Source organism: Paramisgurnus dabryanus, chromosome 14, assembly GCF_030506205.2.
Source record: "Paramisgurnus dabryanus chromosome 14, PD_genome_1.1, whole genome shotgun sequence".
NCBI lineage: Eukaryota > Metazoa > Chordata > Actinopteri > Cypriniformes > Cobitidae > Paramisgurnus > Paramisgurnus dabryanus.
Window position 1 is genome coordinate 19,894,393 of NC_133350.1, and position 22,893 is coordinate 19,917,285.

Genomic DNA, 22,893 nt, shown 5'->3' on the forward strand with positions numbered 1-22,893 from the left:
TATTTTATTTAGTTAGTGTAACTCTTTTGAGTCAACTTATCCTGAAGCTTGTTTCACAAAGCACAACGTGATACATAATGAATGAGACTTTCCTTACCTTGCCTCACAGTTTTTAATCTTACAGGTCCTTTGCAGTTTTTGATCACGGTCAGCACATCATATAAAGGTAATCCAGAGACGGACAACGTCTCCACTTCCAGCAGTAAATCCCCCTCTGACAGTTTGCCGTTTCTGTACTGCACGCCATTCTCGTTAAAACGTCCGATATACGCGAATTCCCCGTTCTCAGCTCCGCCGAGCAACTGCACGTTAAGCTCGCCGCGCGCGTCCTTTGGTACAGTGCACTCGGTAACTTTGGTGGTCCAGTGATTTTTCTTTTGTACCACTTTGGACATGATGAGTCAATAAAATCCGTCCAGAAACCGGTCGCTCCGATGACAGATCAGGAAATGAAATTGTTTCATAAAATAAAATATCCCACTGAGACGCGGTAAAGTTTCTTTTCCGTCCCCTCGATCATGAATGCAGCTCAATCGCTGGCTCAAATAAAGGGAAAAAAAACCAAATTAAGCCATTGTCAGGCATAGTTCCCTAAATTAAATTCATATCCCGACTGTTTAGCTAATTCTCCCGTATTGTTTTCCTCATCTTTGCCCTTTAATCCAGTTGGTCGACTTCATCTGCGCGTGTCTTAATTTTATAAATCTTTCTATCTGAACTTATTTCAAGTTTTAAACTGTTTTAAGATAGTTTCGTTTTCTAAACGACTTCTAAACACAATTTCCAAAGCTTTCCCCGGCAAATGGACTGCAATGGTAAATGTTTCCTCATGGATCACGGCTCCTTTAAACAGGTACAGCGTTGACGTCTGTTTTCATACATACATATCATCGTGTTGTGCGCGCTCGCGACTAGGGAGACTCGCGTCTTTGCTCGCGTTTGTAAAGTGCGCGCATGCGCATTACTTCCTTTCTGTGTCGGAGGGAAATCCCGACTGTGGCCGTCACTAGGTCCTAAAGACCGTCCCAAATCACGGCAAAACATTTACCACCATAAGCCGATTTCTGGAACCGCTTAAAACTCTTGATTAAATGTCTCTCACGTTATAAATCTTCCAAACGATGGAATGAAATAAATAAATGTCTAAATGACTCCACCTGTGTATTTATGTAAGGCTTAAGGCATACAATGCTGGTTATTTGTAATAAGATTAATTGAAAACATGTCCAGAATTTCTGTACTGGGCCCTTGCCATAAATCATCAAAATACTTCTTGGAAAGGTTTCCAAATTTTTTTTGCTTATGTCTACAAATGGGACTGGAACTGAACGTGCACTTCACACTCTTACACAACCAGTTGTATCTGTTTGTCTGCTGTGTTGATGCATGTAGAAATCAGTAGTGAACTGTTTATCCTAGATGCATCCTTGCTAGTCAGGTTCTGCCTGTCCTGTTTGTTATCTGTTTTGAATTTGCCTTTATACAGCATTATTATGCAAAAATCCAGCCTATACTTCTCAGCTTCATTGGTTTGTACCAAAATAATTTGCAAGCCAAAATTATACCATATCATTTCTGATTATCATTATAATCAATATCATCATCAGAGTGTTCCTGTAGCTCAATTGTTAGAGCATTGTGTTGGCAATACAAAGGTTGTGGGTTTGACTCCTAGGGAACACTTGGATAAGGCATCTGCCAAAATCATCATTGCTGTCAATTTTATTAACATGATCAGCCATGCTGTCACTATTCGATTCTAAAGTATTAAGACTCACTTTTCAAATACTTTCCTTCATCGTTATCTTCATCATCACTTTCGCCCCATCATATTCATTGGCTCATGTGTTTGTGTTATAGCCTGACACGTGAAGGGCCGTCATCAGGATCAGATGGGCTTCGCTCTTCACCTTGGGAAAAGCAAATGAGTGCTCTGCTCCTAAAAATAACATTCAAAGTACTCCCTCTCCCTGGAGACGCCAACCATTGGCCTGGATGGGACAGGAAACAGAGTGCTTTTAAGCCTAAACCGGGCAACTTCTCTTCCAATCATCAGCTGAGCTATCAGATGCACACTGTGTTCACGCCATGCCAGCCTGCTGCATCTGGGATCTTTGAATGATGATGTAACACGTCTAACCCGGTTTTACTCGTGAAATAATCATGAGCAAATTTGGAGGGATAACTAAATGCTGTTTGGCCCCAACAATCCAGCTGAAGTCTGATGTCCCTCTTGATGTTAATGTTGCTGGGCTGAGACCCAAACCTCAAATCACTTGCATGCCAAATGACATGTTTACTATTGTTTTAAATGCTGTATGGAGCCACACTTCTTCAAATGGATGGCACCATAAACATTAACTGTGTCTGTATACCTGATGACAATTTTTTTATGTAGTACTTTTAAACTTTATTCGAGCTATATCAGCTACATATCCTTTGTAACTCATTATAGTCATTTTATTACAAATATTAAGTAACACATTATATAACGCACAACAGATCATTGGTTAGGTATTTAAAATGTAGTTAGTTCATGTTTTGGAGATCTTATATAATGTGGCAGCACTGATTTAAAAGTCTCTTTTTAAAAACATTCTCTCTTCTCTTAGATTTTGCCAGTCAAATCCAAACTGCATTAGTGGGCGTGGCCTTTTGACCGCTGGCCTTTCCACAACCAACCTCTTGGCAGAGGACGTCATTGAAGTCCATAGCTGATGCACACTGACTATGACCCCTGTTTCTCATTTTTTATTTGATACCATCTGCTCCCTGTTCCCTCCCTCCAGCAGACCCCAATGCAGAGGGCAAACTGTCTGTATTCATCTCTCCCAACCCCCACCTTCATCTTATCTTCTGAGTCAATGAATACATGATAAACATTCTGACGAATCACATATTATGTCATCAAAACCAGCTGTTCTAGGAAGTCCTGTGGAAATGTTTAACTCACTTATGCTTTAAGTAAGAAACTGTACACCATATATGTAATTTTACAAGTTCACCACACAATCTCATTGCATTTTATAGATTCTAAAGACATGTTGATACATTGGAGGTTTAAAAAGCATACTCATGATGTTTAATAATCTACTTTTTTATTATTTGTATACTTAAAGGTATTGCGGAGGATTTTCTTTTTCCGGGTGGATCATCAAGACTATTGGTACTCCTAGTTGTCAATCAGGAGTGTTGCGCAATTGCATTTTGTTTTGGTGAGGAAGGCGGTTCTTTTCTAAAATTCGAGAAAATCCTCCGCTACACCTTTAATATACTTAATCAATACATCTAGCCTACCTCAGCATCAGTTATGAACATATGATGTAGGTACAAATTAGACAAAAAGTCTAGTTCAGGGGTCTCCAACATGGTGCCCACGCAGATTCTGTGAGGTGCCCGCAAAAGCACATTTTATTAAAAGTCTCAATTGATATATTTATTTATTACATATTTTTATATTAGTTTGGCTTCTTTTATGAATGTTAACATTTTAAACAATACTAAAACATATCAACAAGTAATAAAATAAAATCAATATCAAAATTACTATATCAAAAAGTAGCCCTCCAGATTGTTTTATCCATTGTGGTAGCCCTTGCTCACAAAAAGGTTGGAGATCCCTGCTCTAGTTTATTTCTTCATTTGTGGTTATACACCACTGTATTGTGAATTACTCAGGGGTTCTCAAACTATTCCCAAGGACCCCCTTAAAATTGTATACGTTTCTGAGCATATTCCTACCTTAAAGCATATTTTTTACACTTGCTTCATAGTGATTCAATTTATGGGGGTTATAAGGGTTGTTTTGTTCAATTACATTTGAATTATATTTTTTAAATGATCTTAAAAGCTTTCATAAAATCAACAGTAGCAAGGCTGACATGGTTTTTAGATGTAAATATCCATTTATTTATAATACAACACAATTATATACACAAATTTATTACAAATTATTTTACAGACCCCCTGGCTAAGCATTAAGGACCACTTAAAGATCCCCGGACCGCACTTAAAGAACCCCTGCTACAGAGGATGAACTCAAAATGTAAAAACTAAAATAAAAACGCAGATTATCTTCTGTGTTGAAACTTTATATGGGGAATTAAATTATACTTTTCCTTCACAAAAAGCTTTTGAGCAGAAATATGGGGTACCATTACTGCAATCTGTATTTAGAGCCTTCAAATAAACTAATTTATTGTTGAGTGATATCCGCTTCACTCTTTAAAATCTGAATTTTTAAATGCAACCAGCTGACCAGATTACTGACTGTAATTCTCTTGTCGCTTTTACTGTTTCTTTCATTCCCTATACTGTTTATTTTCTTAGCATGAATGCATTCTAGTTCTACCCATTTGCTAAAAAGTATATATTTATTTATATTTATGCATTTGGCAGACGCTTTAATCCAAAGCGACTTACAGTGTATGACAAGCTATACTTTTTTTTATCAGTATGTGTGTTCCCTGGGTTCGATTACCTTTTTTTTTTTTTTTTTGCAATACTCTACCAGTACCAAAAAACCCAGGATAGGATCTTTTTTAAAGCACATTTAGCTCTTGAATTGTATTATCTTGTTAGGTTGTTGATTAAATGCATTTTGGAAAAAGTTTAATTTGATGTTTAGATTTGTTTGAAATATGTGTTTGCTTGAATGTTTTTTACTTTTTATTAAATCTAAATGCCTGCTTTACTGTGATTTGCATGGTATTCTAAATAAACTTTTATTCAAAACATGAATAGAAATTAAAGTCAATCTAAAGTCACTCAGACTGTGTTCATGGACAGCAAATAAAAAATATTTTTAGCTTCTTATTTTCTGCTTAATATAAATGCAGCATGTTACTTCACCAAGTGGCATTGTTTATCTAATAATAATAATAGCCTGATATTAATAATAATAATAATAATCATTTTAATTATTAAAGTATTTATTTACTTATTTTAATATTTGTTTTTGTACATTTTGTCAATATCAACGAATAAGTTACAATCCATTTTGCAGGGCTTCATGTGTCCAAGTTCAGTGAACCAAAGTTTCATAAAAGCCCCTAACGCTATCTATCTTATGCATGTGGTGTGTCCATGTTTGTGTATCTGAGTTTTTATCTGTGACCAAAAAGCACCTGGAAAAGCTCAAAAGATCATGCTGCGTGGCCTTGGTATCTATTTATGCGGTTCGGATGTCTGCTTCCTCTGAGATGGTCGGAATGCTTTGAAGATGATGTGAAAGGATGAGCTTCTTTTTGCTATGATCAGTTTCAATATAAACATTATCAACTTACGCTAGGGTTTTTGATCCTTTCCTCAGGTGAAAGTGTCAGTGGGAAGTAAATTAACGTAGAGATACAGGCCTGCAAGATATACAAAATATGCCATCAAAGCTATTTGAAAATTTCCATCTTTAAGGTATGAAAGAGTTTTACAGGTGATATAGACACATGGTTATATAGGTCACTTTGATGAATGACCGTCTATCATGAAACAAGTCAATGGAAAAAGTCCCTCTAATTGGAGAATGCCATACAGGATGTTCTTTATTGAGTCCCACATTATTTTAGGTCTGCTTTGTATTATTTGAAATGATTATATCTTTCCTGACATTTAAAGCAATAAAAAGTCAACAAATAGCCACTGCACTGTGTCAAAGAAGACAAAATCAATAGCTTTTAGAAAACATGAAAATACAAATATTTAAAATACAAATAATCTTTTGTTTTACACTGATGTCAGCATTTTGAAGACTTCTTAACTTACAAACAATGGATTAGAGAACATATTGATTAGATGTTCAGTTGTACACAGTCAGAAATAAATAGTCAATAAATGGTCTTTAGCTATCACTGGGGCGGTATACCCTTTCAAAAAGTACATATAAAGAGTTTATTAGTATCTCAGAGGTACATTTTTTAAACAAAGAGTGCATATTAGTACCTCAACTGATGCCAAATGTATACATATCTCTGCCCAAATAGTACATATTATGACTTTTTAAAAAGGTAGTGCCTCAGTGACAGTGTTACAATGAGAGAAAGTTTAAAATGAACTACAGCAGACATCAATTTGAAAAAAAATATATATATGTATGTATATAAAGTGAGGTGCTCTCTTCATAGCCCATTAAAGGTCTGAATTGCCATTAGAGAAAAAACTAAACTTCTATGTAACTTTCGAAGATAACCTCTAATTGCTGGCCCACATTTATTAGGTCTTCCTGTACAAAAACGGATAGAGTCATTATAAGTGTAATTTCAGGATAAAGGATCAGCTACCTAATGTGAAGACTCTAATTTATGCTAATGACTCTTGCATGTGTAAAAGTGCACTTAAAGGCTCTGTGAGACAGAAAGTCTGTAGGTTTACTGTTTATGTGCTTAGCCGGCTGAAATCCAGTTGAAAAATTAGGAGAGTGTGAGGGTGTTTTTAAAAAGGGCATATAGAGCCAAATAGAGGGGCGGTACAATTGTTACACTGCTGTTACAATTTAAAAATGTATTAAGTTCATGCAGAGTTAAAGACATATATTGCCAGAAAGTTATTGTTTTCAGAAAGAAAAGTATCTCCCTCTCTCTCTCAAAATTATTTTTAATTTAAAGAACCGTTGTGTCACTTACAACAGTGGTTCTCAAACTTTTTTGTGCGGCCCCCCTTGTGTACAGTGCATTCCTTTGCGGCCCCCCAAAGAAAATTTATTACAAATTTGTTCTAAAATGTAACATTTTAATTAGACAAAACCTATTAAAGTATACAAATTAGTGCTGTTGGTTAGTAAGCCTTATTTTGTTTAGGTTTAACTACACAGAATTTATGATTTGAATGAATGTTTGTTATAAAATGTCATTACTGTAAACTGGGGCCCCCTGGCACCATCTCGCGGCCCCCCTGGTTTGAAAACCACTGACTTACAATATTGACAAGCATTACATAAAACTAGAAAACATACAATAACACAATAGTAACAGACATTAATGTGGAATTAAGGTGCTGAGTGTTAGAGTTAGCAGCAGCTGATGGGTGTCTGTTTTCCCCCAGTAACATCTTCACTTGATCTGATTCTCTCTCCCTCTCTCTGTCTCTCTCTCGCTTTACTCTTTAGGCTTATGCGTTTCATGTTTACTTTAATCTCATAACTGTGCCCATGATTGTAAGATGCCTGGTTGACTTTGTCATTTTGGAGAAATATACACACATGCACACATATTTCGAGCTCTTATATAACTCCCAAAATAAAATGATTCAATTCAATGAGCATCTAGTGAAGCGTGAGGTTCAGGGACAGAGTGTGTCAGCACAAAACTCTCTGTATCTTTTCTCAGCTGAAGCAAGTTGTGTGTGCATGCATGCGTGTGTGTGTATGTGGCAAGTCATAGTCACCTTGTCATATTTGTTAAACATATAACATCATTGCTTAACTTAAACATGGACCTTGTTTCTCTAGTCACATTATCTTCTGGCTGCACTGTTTCTTTTGCTTGGAATAAGAGGAAAGGAAGTTTAGGTGTGCATAGCTTACTAATGAGGTGACCAGACCCGTGGTCGACCCACAAATGACAGTAATGTTTAATTAATGTACAAAAAGTATGTAGAAAGCTTAAGTTTAAAACCACTGTTCCTATTTCACCATGCCATGAATAATAAAAAACATTTTTATGTTAATGTCTAAAAGCACCGATGTTCATCAAGCCACACAGTGTTGTGTCATCTATCAGCAGAGGTGAGCTGTGTCTCATTAGGAATGCTATGAAAGGACAGATGAGGTTCCTATGGCACAAGTGTTAGTTGACTGAAGAATTGACCAAGACATTTCATATAATCCCAATCAATAACAACCTACTGAGGGAAATCAGATTGAAACCTAACCTAAATGAAATCTATAAGTAGCATACACACACTTAGACGTGCATATGTGCCCACATAGGACTGGATAATTACTTTAAGAAAAAGCAGAAGTTGATTTCTGAGTATATTGAAGGTAAGAAATCATTAGTGCATCTAGAGGTGAAAAACATCTAAACAATTCTTCCTATCTGTAAGCTCCACTGTCATCAAGCTCTTCTGAATCATGGCAATCAATAATTGATGGAGGTGAAAGAGTTTGAAGAGTAAAACATGGTTTATACAGCACAAACCACATAGAAAGAAATTAGCCATTGTTGATGTGTGAACAAATTTGTGCATAGTCCACACAGTTTCAGGGGTTTACAGTACTTATAAATAAATAAAATATGTGATCCTGGACCACAAAACCATAATTTTGTAGCAATAGCCAACAGTACATTGTATGGGACCAAATAATAGTTTTTTAAAGCAAAAAATCATTAGGATATTAAGTAAAGATCGTATTCCATGAATATATCTTATAAATTTCCTACTGTAAATATACCAAACACATATACATTTATCATTAGTAATATATGTTGCTATGGACTTCATCTGGACAACATTAAAGGCGATTTTCTCAATATTTTAATTTTTTGTACCCTCGGATTTTAGATTTTTTAATAGTATAAGTATCCCAGCTCATACATAAATAGAAAGCTTAATGACACGCTATGCAAAATGAATGATTTTGTGGTCCAATGTCACATATTTATAATATATGAATTTACTGTATATCGATGCCTAAACATTTTACACCAGCTACAACACTAACTTTATTTTCACTACATTCTTGATTGAAGTCCAATCATAATGATATGCAATGACTCCTCTAAGAGGTGAAAGACACGTTTGTTGGTCATCATTTAGGTTAATCATTAAATTTTGTCTTGTCTTTTCATCCCTTGTACAGTTGACTGGAAATATGGTTCAGATAATAATCATTGTCATTGTCAATACTTGAGCTGATTACGTAATTATTTTGCATGTCCTTCATCACATATGAAACTAAAACTTTTACTTCATAAAAACTATGTGGTAAAAATGAAATAATATGGCCACTATATGAAAGTTTCAGTAGTTCAGTAGTCAGTAATGAAAATGTTATGGTTTTCTGTGTCTGGGTCAGAATTTGAAAGACAAAGGGCATAATGACAAATTCTAAGCGCCATAGTTTTTTATGCTATGATAAAAACCCTTTTGGGTTAATAAATACAAGCCTAAATAAATAAATGCCATTAAAATGCTGACATCTGGTGGTGAAGGTGTGAAATTGCCTTGCCAAACCATAGAATAATAATGATTTGTAGAATGACAAAACTCTACAATGGTGTCCAAGTGTCCACACTTTTTCTCTACTAAGTTTATTTTTTTATTTTTTATTGAATGGTTGTTGAAGTTTTCAGCCTTATTTTTAAATATGTAAATTATTGTTTAGATTTCTGAGGAAGCACCGACCGCTTTGTCATGTTGCACCTGTTATTTTTTCTAAACCATGTATTTACAGGCGTTTTGGGTTACTAGCAAATGCATTTATTTATCTATTTATACGTTTTTAATAGACATTTCTACAGTAATAAATCTGAATGGAGTTCAGTGGGATTTTAAAGAAATGAGTCAAGGAGTAAGGCCATTTTTCCTATTTCTTTAGGGATATGATCTAACAGATGCCTTAAGCTTTTCTTTGCCCTAGTCAAGTGCAGAAATCTGCTGAGTATCAATGGGCTAAACCCCTATCAAGAAAGCAGAAATGCTTTTTGTCCAGAAGTGATTCTTATCTTTTTTCCAACATATATAAAGCTCGCTGATATAACACACGTGCAGTGTTGCTATCATATGCACACTTAAGCAAAATTATGTTTTACTAAAGACAATTTATATAACTCATACATTTAAAAATAGTACAGCTTTCACATTTCAAACTGTTTTATGCTAAACACAGGGCTGTCTTCTTCAGACACATACAAAAACAGAAGAAAGACATTAGTTAACATACAACAAAAGACTTAGGATTAGAGCAGCAATTCAAGATTTGTGTGCAAAGTAGTGATGGGCGATTTCGAAGCACTGCTTCATGAGGCTTCGAAACAATTACGAATCTTTTGTTTCGAATCATTGGTTCGGAGCTTGTTTCAAACTGGCCAAAGTCACGTGATTTTAGCAAACGAGGCTTCATTACGTCATAACTGTTTCGAAACGTTTCGAAAATCCAAGGATTCACCACTAGGGGGAGCTGATCACAAATGACCCGTATAGGTGTACTCGGGTCAGTTTTATTATAAAAGTTCATAAAACTTTTCATCCTTCTGACTAATTACACTATCAATTTGTCTACTTTTTGTATATAGACAGATTTAATGAAAAAATGTGCAGAATTAAAAAAAGAGTTCGTTTTAATGATGTGTTTAACATAAATAAAACTAAAAACACAGAATACACTTTTAATTATGTCTTAATTAAATCAAATACTTTATTTTTCTTAAAAAACTTATTTTTAGAACAATTTTGCTATTATTTTGTAGAAAGTGTAAAATGTTTGGAAAGATTTTGTTGCGTTTACACTATTTTGACCAGCAGATGTCGCCAGCGTGTATGGTGTTTCGACCGCTTCGAAAAAAGCAATTGGTTCAATTGATTCGAAGCTTCGAAAAGCTTCGTTTCTCCCATCACTAAGTATAAGTGTAAACGTTTACAGACATTTCAAATGTCCCCACAAATGTCATTTTGTAACTAAAAGCTTAAGATATGTTTATTTAATTGCTTTGTGGACTAAACGCAACTTCCGGTAGACTTCCACGTAGAATCAATCAATTATTTTACTGTATTGATAACCATGAAAATAAATAACAAGCAAATAAATAAAGCGTATCAACTATTACATTGAGCTAACGTTATTGTGTAAAAATAGTTACACAGTCATCTCCCCTCGTCTTTAGCAAATCAAAAAAAAAAGATCAGTTTAGCCACTGGCAGACCATTTTATTCATTTTAATTTTTCATTATTTTATTTCATTTTATTATTATTTTTATTATTATTATTTCTTTTATTTTGTAGAGAAAAGTGCTTCCGCCATTTACATTTTGACTGCGATAATCGTCGCTGGATGCACATGTGTGTCGTTTCTGCCAGCAGGCGCGGGTGGGAGTGAGAGCTTCATCACTTACTTCTCTTTACCTAAACAGGATCTTTCCGTCGGCGATCATGTTTAAAAAAGTAATATCTGTGCGATTGTCAGCCATTGTAGTTCGTTCAGATCTTTAGAAAACAATTGTTTACATTTAGATCAGATGTTTACGAAAGTTTTGCTGTAGGAGGAGGTTTGTTGCAACTGCTGCATAAACATCTAAAAATGTTGACAAGACACGACACGCGCAGTTGAGGAGCCACAGTTATCTTTACTGTACATGTAAGTTTAATACTGAAAATAAATTTGTGTGTAAGTTTGGATAACTTTAACCGTTACGTTTGTTCTCAAAATGTTTACCGACATGTCACTGTCATGGTCATTTTACTGTACGCACTTATTGCATTGTGAAATGTCATGAGAACCGTAACTTAATGGTTTGTTTCGAATCCCATTTTGTTGCCTATCTGGACATCAGTGTTGATCATCACACAATATCTACGTATAACGCCCAAAAATGTTGTCAAGGTAGAAAGCTTACTAGGATTTAGGACAGTCTCTTTCATTTATACTGTACAAGTTTCACTTCCTGTGCGTGCGTGTGTTCAAACAACAAAACTCTTTGTTTCACTTCACTGAAGATTGAAATATCCTGTGATTGAGACTGTACTGTAATCTACTGTATGAGATGACGTGACCTAATGCATATCAAACATGGCAGGAATAGCATGGTACCAGAAAAAGGTGAGCTAGTAAAAACTCAAAGTGGGAATACAGAAAGATTACATTTTTCTAATGATGTGCTTTGTGTCAAAAGATTGGCGCTTATGATCAGCAGATTTGGGAAAAATCACTGGAACAAACTGAACTCAAGGTAATGTGGCACTAGTGTTAACAACATAGTTTTGGGATTTTGTGAAAACATTTTTGCAATCAGGTTTTTGAAGTTATTTTTGTATGAGCAGGGTTTTGGAAACAAACCTAAAAAGACCGGCCATATCAAACCAGACCTTATTGATGTTGACCTAGTAAGAGGTGAGATACCATTGAGGGCAAAACCTGTATTGTGAGTTTTAATGTGCTGTTTTTTGTTTACAAAGATATCTACAAACAGTAGCAAAACTGTTCACAGAAAAGTGAACAAAAACAATTAGCATTTTCTTAGCATCACAAAGAACTGCAAATGTCTGGCAGTATGCAAACCTATTAAAATGACATCATGGACTGAACCAGAAAATCTGACACATCAATGGGCTTTATTTTGCATAGCGTGTTAACATTTTATTATTTTTATTTATTTAGTGTCATTATTTTTTTTACAAATTTATGCATCATATTCCACCAGTTGAGAACCATTGCTATAGACCATTCTCTGATTAACAGATGTAAACAATGCATATTATGTCTTCACATTTTTGCAGGTTCCACGTTTAGCAAGGCCAAACCGGAGAGTCCTTGGACCGCTCTGACCCGTAAAGGCCTGGTCAGGGTCCTCTTCTTTCCTTTTTTCTTTCAGTGGTGGATCCAAGTTACATCTAAATGTATCTCCACCTGCATCTTGGTTCTGTACTTTCTTCAAGGTATGTCTGCCTACTGCCATTAAATTGCACACTGCAGGTCACGTAGTCACAGGTTTTTTACCAAGCATTCTTAAATATTTAAGATTTTGTTGAAAGATAAATACCACATTTAAAAGAACGCATTGTCATTTTGACACGACTTTTACATGACAAATGATCTAAAGGTAAAATTCTGATATTTATTCCAGTGGCAGGAGCTGTATTGTATTTTGAGGTACCAGCAGCCTGTGCCAGTGAGGTGGTGGGACCATTATGCCTCATGCTATTGTTGGGTACAGTGCACTGCCAAATAGTGTCCACAGAAACCTCCAGAAGTCCAGATAACAGTCCCATCTCCAGCCGTACAGCCAGTCCTGTTCGCCGGAAAAGGTTGAACTATTTTTTTCTGTGTTGCAGTTGTGTGGGACAGAAGCATAATAAACTAAGTGTTTTCTCCCTTCAAAAAAATTATCAATGCATTCTTTGTTCTAGTAGGCATGTTTAGTATAATAATAGTCCAAACTTGTGTCAAACGGGCTGTACTGACTGCTTTAAGCAATATTGACCTATTGTATAAACTGTATTATAATTTATGACCTACTATATTACCCGTTTTAAAACGTAGTTTTTAATACTGAATGCTGATTGGTCAGTAAAGTGTTTAATAGCTATGTCACAAAGTATCCGCTCACCATATCAATATGCAGAACTGCAGTGGTTCCCTATTTTTTGTCACATAGCATGACAGCATCATAGAGGGAAAAAAAAAAAATTGTACGTTTCATTAGAAAAATTACGCATTACAATTTTTATTATTTAGTTTTTGTTAAAGCAATAAAACACCCTAAAACTGGGATATGTTGTGCCTTTCGATGACTATACAGTACTCATTGTACTTTACAATGCACTTCAGAATTGACTGTATTTCATAGGTGGAGGCGTTTCCCCTGCAAACAAGGTTACTGCAATACTTTGATATTAGTGAGAGATTGCGCCTTATGATTTTTAAATATGGTTTAAATTAATTAAAACTATGTTAGTCTTAAGTTACTCAGTCTACCCATTCAAATATTAAAGGGACATTCCACTTTTTTTGAAAATATTCCCATTTTCCAGCTCCCATAGAGTTAAACATTTGACTCTTACCGTTTTGGAATCCCTTCAGCTGATCTCTGGGTCTGGTGGCACCACTTTAAGCATAGCTTAGCACAATTCATTAAATCTGATTAGACCATTAGCATCGCGCTTAAAATAACCAAAGAGTTTCAATATGTTTCCTATTTAAAACTTGCCTTTTCTATAGTTACATCGTGTACTAAGACTGATGGAAAATTAAAAGTTGAAATTTTTTAAGCAGATATGCTTAAAAAAATTGCAACATTCAATTAGTTAACATGCAATTTTTTATGGCAGATATGCTAGGAACTATACTCTCAAACTGGCGTAAAAATCAGTGACTTTGCTGATGTAACATGGCTGCAGCAGGCGTAGTGATATTACGAACTGCCCAAAAATAGGCCCCTTGGTTACTTTCAATAGGACTATTTTCAGGCAGTGCGTAATATCACTATGCCGGCTGCAGCCATGTTACAGCAGCAAAGTCCTTGATTATTACGCCAGTTTGAGAATATAGTTCCTAGCATATCTGCCTAGAAAATCGCATCTTTTAATTTTCCGTCGGTCTTAGTACCCGATGTAACTACAGAAGAGTCAAGTTTTAAATTAGGGAGTGTCTCTTTAAGATTAGACAAATTAAATATTAATTTTCATATTTTTATTTCATTAATAGCTCAGACCAAATCATAATTGGCTCTGGTCTGGGGGGCAGTGCCCCCTCTGCCCCCCCCAAAAAAAAACTCCACCTATGCTTATTTACAATATAGTTAGGACAGTCTCCTAAGCCAGCATCACCAACTGTGCACCTTTTAAAAGTCTCCCACATGTAACCACATTATTATCAATATTTTTGAGTCACTCGCTACTAATGAGGTGAAAAGTGGATTCAAGTCTTTGAATTGGAAAAGAGTGCCTCCAGCAATGGGGTCTTAAACCATACTGCTTATTGTATTATAAATGTATACATCTGCTTTAAATAGACAATAATCGTGCATTATTGTGAATTTGACTTTTGTAAGTGTATCTGTGATGTTTTTGTAGACAGAGGAAAAGCAGAAAATCGAAGAGATCAGAGGATGAGGGAAGCAAAGGAAGGGGGGTGGTAGATCTCAAGCCTTGGCTACTTGAAGACAACCATCGGCTCTACAGAACAGAGAAGAGACTGGTAAAACACTGTAAAAATGCGTTACATGAACATCATGAATAGTCATGTTTGCACTGACAGAGATTCTATGATCTTGGCAGATCTCACCAAGGAGTCCTCGATATGGGGCTTCTGATGATCTCTCCAGTGAGGAAGAGGGGGCAGATGAAGCAGATCTTCACCGAGACAGGCTTTTCTCATCGGCACCTCCCAAATACGCACCAGCGTTAAGGAGTAGACTCCACAATGTCCCCACGAACCACCTGCCACCGCAGGCCCAACCTCAGGTGAGCCGATTGCAATATCAATACAACGTATTGAAAACAACGGTTATTAGCTTTCAATAACATGGTCATCGTGTAATCCCATTCAGGGAAACTTTAATGGCACCCCAGGATTGGCACGTGAAGTCGAGCATCTGCGGCCATCAGAGGGTTCACATCCGGCCTCAGATACTGATGACATGTTATGGGAAGAGCTTCTGCAGGATCCTGACTCCGCCTCCACAGGAAGCAGTGACAGTGGGGAGGAGCCTCACAGTCATAGCCATTCCTTTCCTATGCCCAGCATAACTCTAACTAGTGATGATGAGGATGAAGCCTTACCTCAGGTTGGTTGTAGTTTCTCTGTATGCCAATAAATTGCATTAATTATTCTGTTCGCCATGAACATCTTGGGCTTTTTATTACAGTGGAAGGTAGAGATGTCCAACCCTGTTCCTAGAAAGTTACCTTCCTGTATATTTTTGAGTTCCAACCATGCTTCAACACGCCTGCCTGTAATATTCAAGTAACCCTGAACAACTTGATTAGCTGGTTTAAGCGTGTTTGTTTTGGGTTGAAACTGAACTCTGCAGGAAATTAGCTTTCTAGGAGTGATGTGGTGCTTTTCCATTGCATAGTACCCCACGGTTTGGTTTGGGTCAGCTTACTTTTGTAAGCTTTCCACTGGGAGCAGTACGTAGTACTCGATACTTTTTTAGTACCAGCTCGGTTGGGGTACCAAAACGTGATGTGAAAACACTATAGATCGCTGATTGGTCTGAGAGAATTGTCACTACCAGCGTCATCGCTATAATGTAAAAGATTAGCTTTACCTTCATGCTCGAGTAAACCTGTTGTCATCTGTGCTCTGCTATAAGTTCCCAAACTCCCTTTTAGGGATGAAAAACATCCGCAGGTTGAGCATCAGGGACACCATACCAATTTTTTTCCAGACTTGCAGTTTGTGGCGGCACATTCGCGATGCGCACGTCCGCATAATGCTTAAATGCAACTTAAATGAAGCTCAGCGGAGCGCCGTCGACTGACGCTACAGGTGTTTGTAAAGAAACTGTCATGTAAGACAGAGTTAGAGATAAACGCAATATGCAAACATCTATTTGTGGTGGCCAATTTTAAATTTGTGGCAGACTGAGAAATAACGTTAAATGAATGTATGGGGATGTACAACGACGCTCTCACTTGTATGATGTCACAGCAGTAGGCAGGGCAAATATAACGACACGCCCATAATCCCTTCCACTCCGAAGTGTTACTAAACTCGATGGAAAAGCTAACCAAGCCAAAGTGAGGTGAGTTGATCTGACCCAAACCAAACCTTGGGGTACTATGCAATTGAAAAGCGCCATTAGATACCCCTGCCAGGCTTTTCACACAGCAGTTTTTCATGGGTTGCTGTCCTTTAAAAACAACATTTCAAGCATAGTTTTTTGCTAACAGCTATAGCTAGTGAAAAAGGCTTAGCTAATGAAAGGTGGCAAACCATTACAGGCATAATTTGAATTACATGATTTCTCTATCCCTCCAGCACCAGTTTTCTTGGCTGCAAGCATGTCATCCCTCTAAAGACCGAGTCAGTGCCATTTTTTGGGAGCAGGGAGAATGCAAGAAAGCAGACATGTCCGTGCTGGAGATCAGTGGTATCATTCTCAGCAGAGTAAAGTCCTTTTTTACCCCTCTGCATTGTTAACTTAGTGGTTTAAATGCCTTTGAAAGAGAACAGAACTGTTGTCAATCTCTATAAATGCAAATGATATGTAAACCCAAATGTAAACTTGTTATACTCTATGTAAATCTTGTTAAAAATTAAATGTTTGCATTGGTTTTTGCCTGTGATGCATATCTAAATGACACTTTAAACTGAAAGCTCAGTTGTTATCGTCTTATTAATTTTTTTTATTATTATCATACGTATCTAGGTAAAATTTAATTTGCATTACAGTAAAGGACAAAGTAGGAAATATTAAATAAAAATCATTTACAACAAGAGAACCTGCATGCAAAAGAATAATTTGTAGGTTTTAAGTATACAATAAAGTGACAATATTTGTGTTTCCAGGTGAAGGTAGTCGAACAGGGAATGGGATATCTTCTCTTCGGCACCCTGGTCACGGCTTGCCTGGTTCTGCTGCCCTACTGCTTTAGGCTGGCACAGAAACTTGATGTTGTCAGTCGCAGTTCTGTTACTCTTGAGCAGCTTTTGGCATTGGCCATTGGGTCACGTAGTGTCGTATCATATGCGTTCTTCATCATCACCACAGTGGAGAGAGCGGTCCTCGCTGGACTCTTCTTTTTTATGTTGTGTGTGGCTGAGAGGACATATAAACAGGTAACAATTGTTTTAGATGTTTTTAAGTCTCTTTATATTTAACTATAACAATTGCATTAGGTGATTGCAGACCAGTATGTTTGTTTTTTGTTTTACGCTAGAGAGCTCTGTGCCATTTACTCAAAAGTGTGATGTCTTCCACAGCGCCTTCTGTTTGCGAAACTCTTCAGCCATCTCACGTCGGCACGTAAAGCCAAAAAATCTGAGATTCCTCACTTTCGACTGAAGAAAGTACAAAACATTAAGATGTGGCTTTCACTGCGATCATTCCTGAAGGTATGTATGCGACTTCCTAACAAGGCCAATGGCTATTGCCCACAACAGTATAGATGTGGTTTCGCCTGTAACACTGCTCTTTTAGAGTAAACATTGGTGCGGTGAAAAGAAAATGATTGACTCGCTTGTTTACCCACGCTGCTTATGTCAGCACGAATGAATGGTGATTTTTTTTCTGTCTATTAGGATTGTGTAGTGCTGTTGAATGAAATCTAGTGTGCATAATTTGTAGTATAGATAACATTGAAATAATTTCTTTGTTTTGTGTAACAGAGACGAGGGCCTCAGCGGTCAGTTGATGTCATTGTATCATCAATTTTTCTGCTGGCGTTGTCCATTGCCTTCATCATCTGTGCCCAGGTCAGCAATTTTTCAGTAATACAGACTGATACTTTCTTTGGACGATTTTTTTTTTATTTCTAAAAAATTCAAATCTTGCATACATACAAGGCCCTCTTTTGTCAGCAGATTTATTCAGAAATGTCTTACAAGTTTGTAGTAGTAGTTGATTTAATCAGATAGGTTAGTAGTTTGTAGTAATAGTTTAGTTTAATCAGAGGGGTTAGTGGTTTGTAGTAGTTTGATCTTATTGGAGTGGTTAGTAGTTTGTAGTAGTAGTTTGATTTTATTAGGTTTGTAGTAATAGTTTGATTTTATAAGAGTCTTAGTAGTTTGTAATAGTAGTTTACTTTTATTAAAGGGGATAGTCATTTTTAGTAGTAGTTTAATTTTATTAGAGTGTTTAGTAGTTTGATTTTATTAGAGGGCTAGTCATTTTTAGTAGCCGTTTGGTTTGATTCAGTCAGAGAGGTTATGCATTTAGTTTGGTAATAGTTAGGTTTAATCAGATGGGTTTGTAGCAGTAGTTTGTTTTAATCAAATGGGGTTAGTTGTTTGTAATGGTAGTTTAATTTAATCAGATAGGTTAGTAGTTTGTAGTAATAGTTTGGTTTAATATGAGGGGTTAGTGGTTTGTGGTAGTAGTTTGATTTTATTGGAGTGGTTAGTAGTTTGTAGTAGTAGTAGTATGATTTTATTAGAGAGGTTAGTGGTTTGTAGTACTAGTTAGATTTTATTAGAGTGGTTAGAAGTTTGATTTTATTAGAGGGCTTAGTCATTTGTAGAGTGTTTAGTAGTTTGATTTTATTAGAGGGCTAGTCATTTTTAGTAGCAGTTTGGTTTGATTCAGTCAGAGAGGTTATGCATTTAGTTTGGTAATAGTTAGGTTTAATCAGATGGGTTTGTAGCAGTAGTTTGTTTTAATCAAATGGGGTTAGTTGTTTGTAATGGTAGTTTAATTTAATCAGATAGGTTAGTAGTTTGTAGTAATAGTTTGGTTTAATATGAGGGGTTAGTGGTTTGTGGTAGTAGTTTGATTTTATTGGAGTGGTTAGTAGTTTGTAGTAGTAGTAGTATGATTTTATTAGAGGGGTTAGTGGTTTGTAGTACTAGTTAGATTTTATTAGAGTGGTTAGAAGTTTGATTTTATTAGAGGGCTTAGTCATTTGTAGAGTGTTTAGTAGTTTGATTTTATTAGAGGGCTAGTCATTTTTAGTAGCAGTTTGGTTTGATTCAGTCAGAGAGGTTATGCATTTAGTTTGGTAATAGTTAGGTTTAATCAGATGGGTTTGTAGCAGTAGTTTGTTTTAATCAAATGGGGTTAGTTGTTTGTAATGGTAGTTTAATTTAATCAGATAGGTTAGTAGTTTGTAGTAATAGTTTGGTTTAATATGAGGGGTTAGTGGTTTGTGGTAGTAGTTTGATTTTATTGGAGTGGTTAGTAGTTTGTAGTAGTAGTAGTATGATTTTATTAGAGGGGTTAGTGGTTTGTAGTACTAGTTAGATTTTATTAGAGTGGTTAGAAGTTTGATTTTATTAGAGGGCTTAGTCATTTGTAGTAGCAGTTTGGTTTGATTCAGTCAGGTTATGCATTTAGTTTGGTAATAGTTAGGATGGGTTTGTAGTTTAAGCAGTAGTTTGAGTTAATCAAAGGGGTTAGTTATTTGTAATGGTAGTTTGATTTAATCAGATAGGTTAATAGTTTGTAGTAATGGTTTGGTTTAATCAGAGGGGTTAGTGATTTGTAGTAGTAGTTTGGTTTTATTAGAGTGGTTAGTAGTTTTATTTTATTAGAGGGGTTAGTCATTTGTAGTAGCAGTTTCAGTCAGAGGTTATGCATTTAGTTTGGTAATAGTTAGTTTTAATCAGATGTTGTAGCAGTAGTTTGATTAAATCAGAAAGGGTTAGCAGTCTGTAGTAGTAGTAGATACTTTAATCAGAGAGGTTAATGGTTAGTAGTAGTTTTTGATTAAAGGGGTTAGTAGTCTATAGTAGTAATTGATTCAGGCAGAGCGGTTACACATTTAGTTTGCTCATAGTTTGTTTAGCAGTTTGTTTCAATAGTCTGGTTTAATCAGATGCATAAGTAGTTTGTAGCTGTAGGTTGATTTAATTCAGTGATCACCAACAAGTAAAGTAAAATAAAATAAAATCCACAAGTAAAACAAAAAAGTTTTGAGTAGACTATAACAAAGAATTAGCTGTCCAGATTTTTTATCCATTGTGGTAGCCCTTGCTTCCAAAAAGGTTGAAGAGCCTTGGGAGTTAGTTGTTTGTAGTGGCAGTTTGATTTAATCAGATAGGTTATAAAGCAGCAGCAGCAATTATGACGATGCTGTTAGAATAAGCATGCAGTCAATGCTCATTGTGTTTTGGGATCTCTTAAATTGTCGTCATTATTGTGTAATAAAGCAATACTATTGTCTCCTATAAAGTAGTACTAGTAGTAGTACTAGTAGTAGTACTAGTAGTAGTACTAGTAGTAGTACTAGTAGTACTAGTAGTAGTACTAGTAGTAGTAGTAGTAGTAGTAGTAGTAGTAGTAGTAGTAGTAGTACTAGTAGTAGTACTAGTAGTAGTAGTAGTAGTAGTAGTAGTAGTAGTAGTAGTAGTAGTAGTAGTAGTACTAGTAGTAGTAGTACTAGTAGTTTGATTTAATCAAAAAGGTTAGCAGTTTGTAGCAATAGTTTGGTTTGATCAGAGGGGTTAGTGGTTTTTGATATTAGTTTAATTTTATCAGAGGGTTAGTTTGTAATACTAGTTTGATTTTATTAGACCAGAGGGTTTAGTAGTTTGTAGTACTTGTTTGAGAGGTTGTTAATTTAGTTTGGTTAGCAGTTTCTATCAATAGTCTTGTTTAATCAGAAGTGGTAAGTTCTTTGTAGCAGTAGTTGCATTTCATTGGAGACGTTAGTAGTTTGTGGTAGTTGTTCACATTAATCAGAGGGGTTAGTAAATTGTAGTAGTTGTTTTAGTAGTACTTTGCTTTCATTTGAAATTATAAGGGTTAGCAGTTTTGTGGTAGTAATTTGCATTTAGTAGTTTGCTTTAATCAGGGGTTAGTAGATTGTAGTAGTAGTTTGATTAAATGAAGTTGGTTACTAATTTATTTGACAGCACCATGTATATTACCAAAACATCGATATTAGAGACAATTAAATTTCAAATTTTAGTGTTGATTATTAAATTACTGTGCTTAGTAAATCTTTATTAGCTAGGGAATGTGTCTATTTAAATGTATGTACTGTGAAGCAAACTGAAGATAACAGGTGCTGTATTGCAGCTTCTACACAGTCATCACACTTTTCTTGACTCCGAAACCAACTGGGAGCTAATGGTCTGGTGTGCTTCCCTCATGGTTTTCCTGCTAAGACTGGCTACCCTAGGGGCAGAGACCAACCGAAAGTACAGCAACGCTTCTGTGCTCCTAACTGAACAGGTGAGATAGCATCTCATCCGCTGGTAACAAAGAGGAAGTATTGTTCAGAAACAAGTGATCCATTTACACAAGCACAAATGTCTGTATTGCTTTGTAGCTGAGCTTTGCATATGACGCTTAACCCTATGTTTTCTACATCAGATAAACTTATATCTTAAGATGGAGAAAAAACCCAACAAAAAGGATGAGCTGAACATAGTGAACAATGTGTTGAGGCTGGCCACAAAGTTGTTGAAAGTAAGAAATTATTTCGAAGTAAATTTTTATTTTATTTTAAATAAAATCTGTTTTTCATAAACATCCTCATTTGCTTCTTGTAGGAATTAGATGCTCCATTTCGTCTGCTAGGCCTGACGGTAAACCCGCTCATCTACAATATAACAAGAGTGGTCATTCTTTCAGCCATTTCAGCTGTGGTCAGCGATTTACTGGGGTTCAACATCCGGGTGAGACACAATGAACAGTATGGTGTAGTACTGCACCTGTGTCCTGTTTCGGTTTTTCTGCCCCATTAGAATAGTCTAGAATTACTGATTTTACGTCATCAGTGTTTTTTATTAGTTGACTTTTGTTATGAATACTTTTAAGCGATGCAACATCCGCAACCCGTTTATAATTTACAAGGTTAACAGTGTTTGTCAAATGTTTTTTAACAGCTCTGGAAGATCAAAACCTAAAGTGATGCCACTACACTGTCTTAACACTGGGACCCGAGAGACTCTTAACTGTGCTTATGAACAACCTCTCATGGCCAGTATCTTTAAAAACTGTGCAAATCTACTGACCAAACCTGCGCATGGCTTTGCCTCCACTTTCTGTGCCAATGGCCAGCCCGAAAAACCTGTGTTCAATTCAACTTGAACTCTTAGGTTATTCCCTCATATCTGAATAACTGTAAAGCACAACTAGACTTGAAAATGTAATGCATTGTTTTGAATGCGACTTTCTCTATGCACTTGCCAAGTGCTGTAACTACTTATAAGTGTGATGTTATGTATTTCAATCACTGTGCTTTGTTTCTAGAAATGTATTTTCTAATAATATATTATCTGATGTGGAAGTAATACCTTTAAAACAGAACCACTATGTGCCTGGTGAATAATTCCATTTAATAGTAGTTTGTAGATATGCTATGTATGAAACATATTCATTGACTGCTGAATAGGAAATTAAAGTTTTTTAAGGTACTGAAAATATTGCACATTGAAGCTCCATGTGGGCACATAATTTCTAATGGCATTGTATTCAAATAAACTTTTCTTTAACTCAGAAATCTCCTTAAGATCATACATTTTTCACCTTCAAGTTTTTATTAATATTTTGTAATTAAAATGTAAATAGTTTATTAATAAGTGTTTTGGACCCTAGTGTGATATTCAGCACAATCATGAATACCACATTCATATA

At 35.9% G+C, this 22,893-nt stretch overlaps 2 protein-coding genes across 7 annotated transcripts in view; one reads left to right on the plus strand and one right to left on the minus strand.

The window, feature by feature from the left end:
- magi1b (membrane associated guanylate kinase, WW and PDZ domain containing 1b) overlaps positions 1–932 on the minus strand; it is a 155,521-nt gene extending 154,589 nt beyond the window's left edge. For all 6 annotated transcript variants that reach the window (XM_065241473.2, XM_065241471.2, XM_065241472.2 and 3 more), the window contains exon 1: positions 98–932. In XM_065241473.2, the coding sequence (XP_065097545.1) occupies positions 98–395 (298 nt within the window). In that variant the 5' untranslated portion in view covers positions 396–932. The remainder of the gene's footprint in view (positions 1–97) is intronic.
- Positions 933–10,978: 10,046 nt separating this feature from the next.
- phtf1 (putative homeodomain transcription factor 1) lies at positions 10,979–22,753 on the plus strand. The gene is made up of 17 exons (XM_065241478.2): positions 10,979–11,285; positions 11,645–11,747; positions 11,821–11,877; positions 11,969–12,038; positions 12,425–12,583; positions 12,772–12,952; positions 14,720–14,843; positions 14,924–15,109; positions 15,196–15,432; positions 16,632–16,760; positions 17,163–17,432; positions 17,577–17,708; positions 17,982–18,068; positions 21,331–21,486; positions 21,628–21,723; positions 21,807–21,932; positions 22,143–22,753. The coding sequence occupies exons 2-17, from the start codon at positions 11,718–11,720 to the stop codon at positions 22,161–22,163; spliced, it is 2,061 nt and encodes a 686-aa protein (XP_065097550.1). The 5' UTR covers positions 10,979–11,285; positions 11,645–11,717; the 3' UTR covers positions 22,164–22,753.
- Positions 22,754–22,893: the final 140 nt, after the last annotated feature.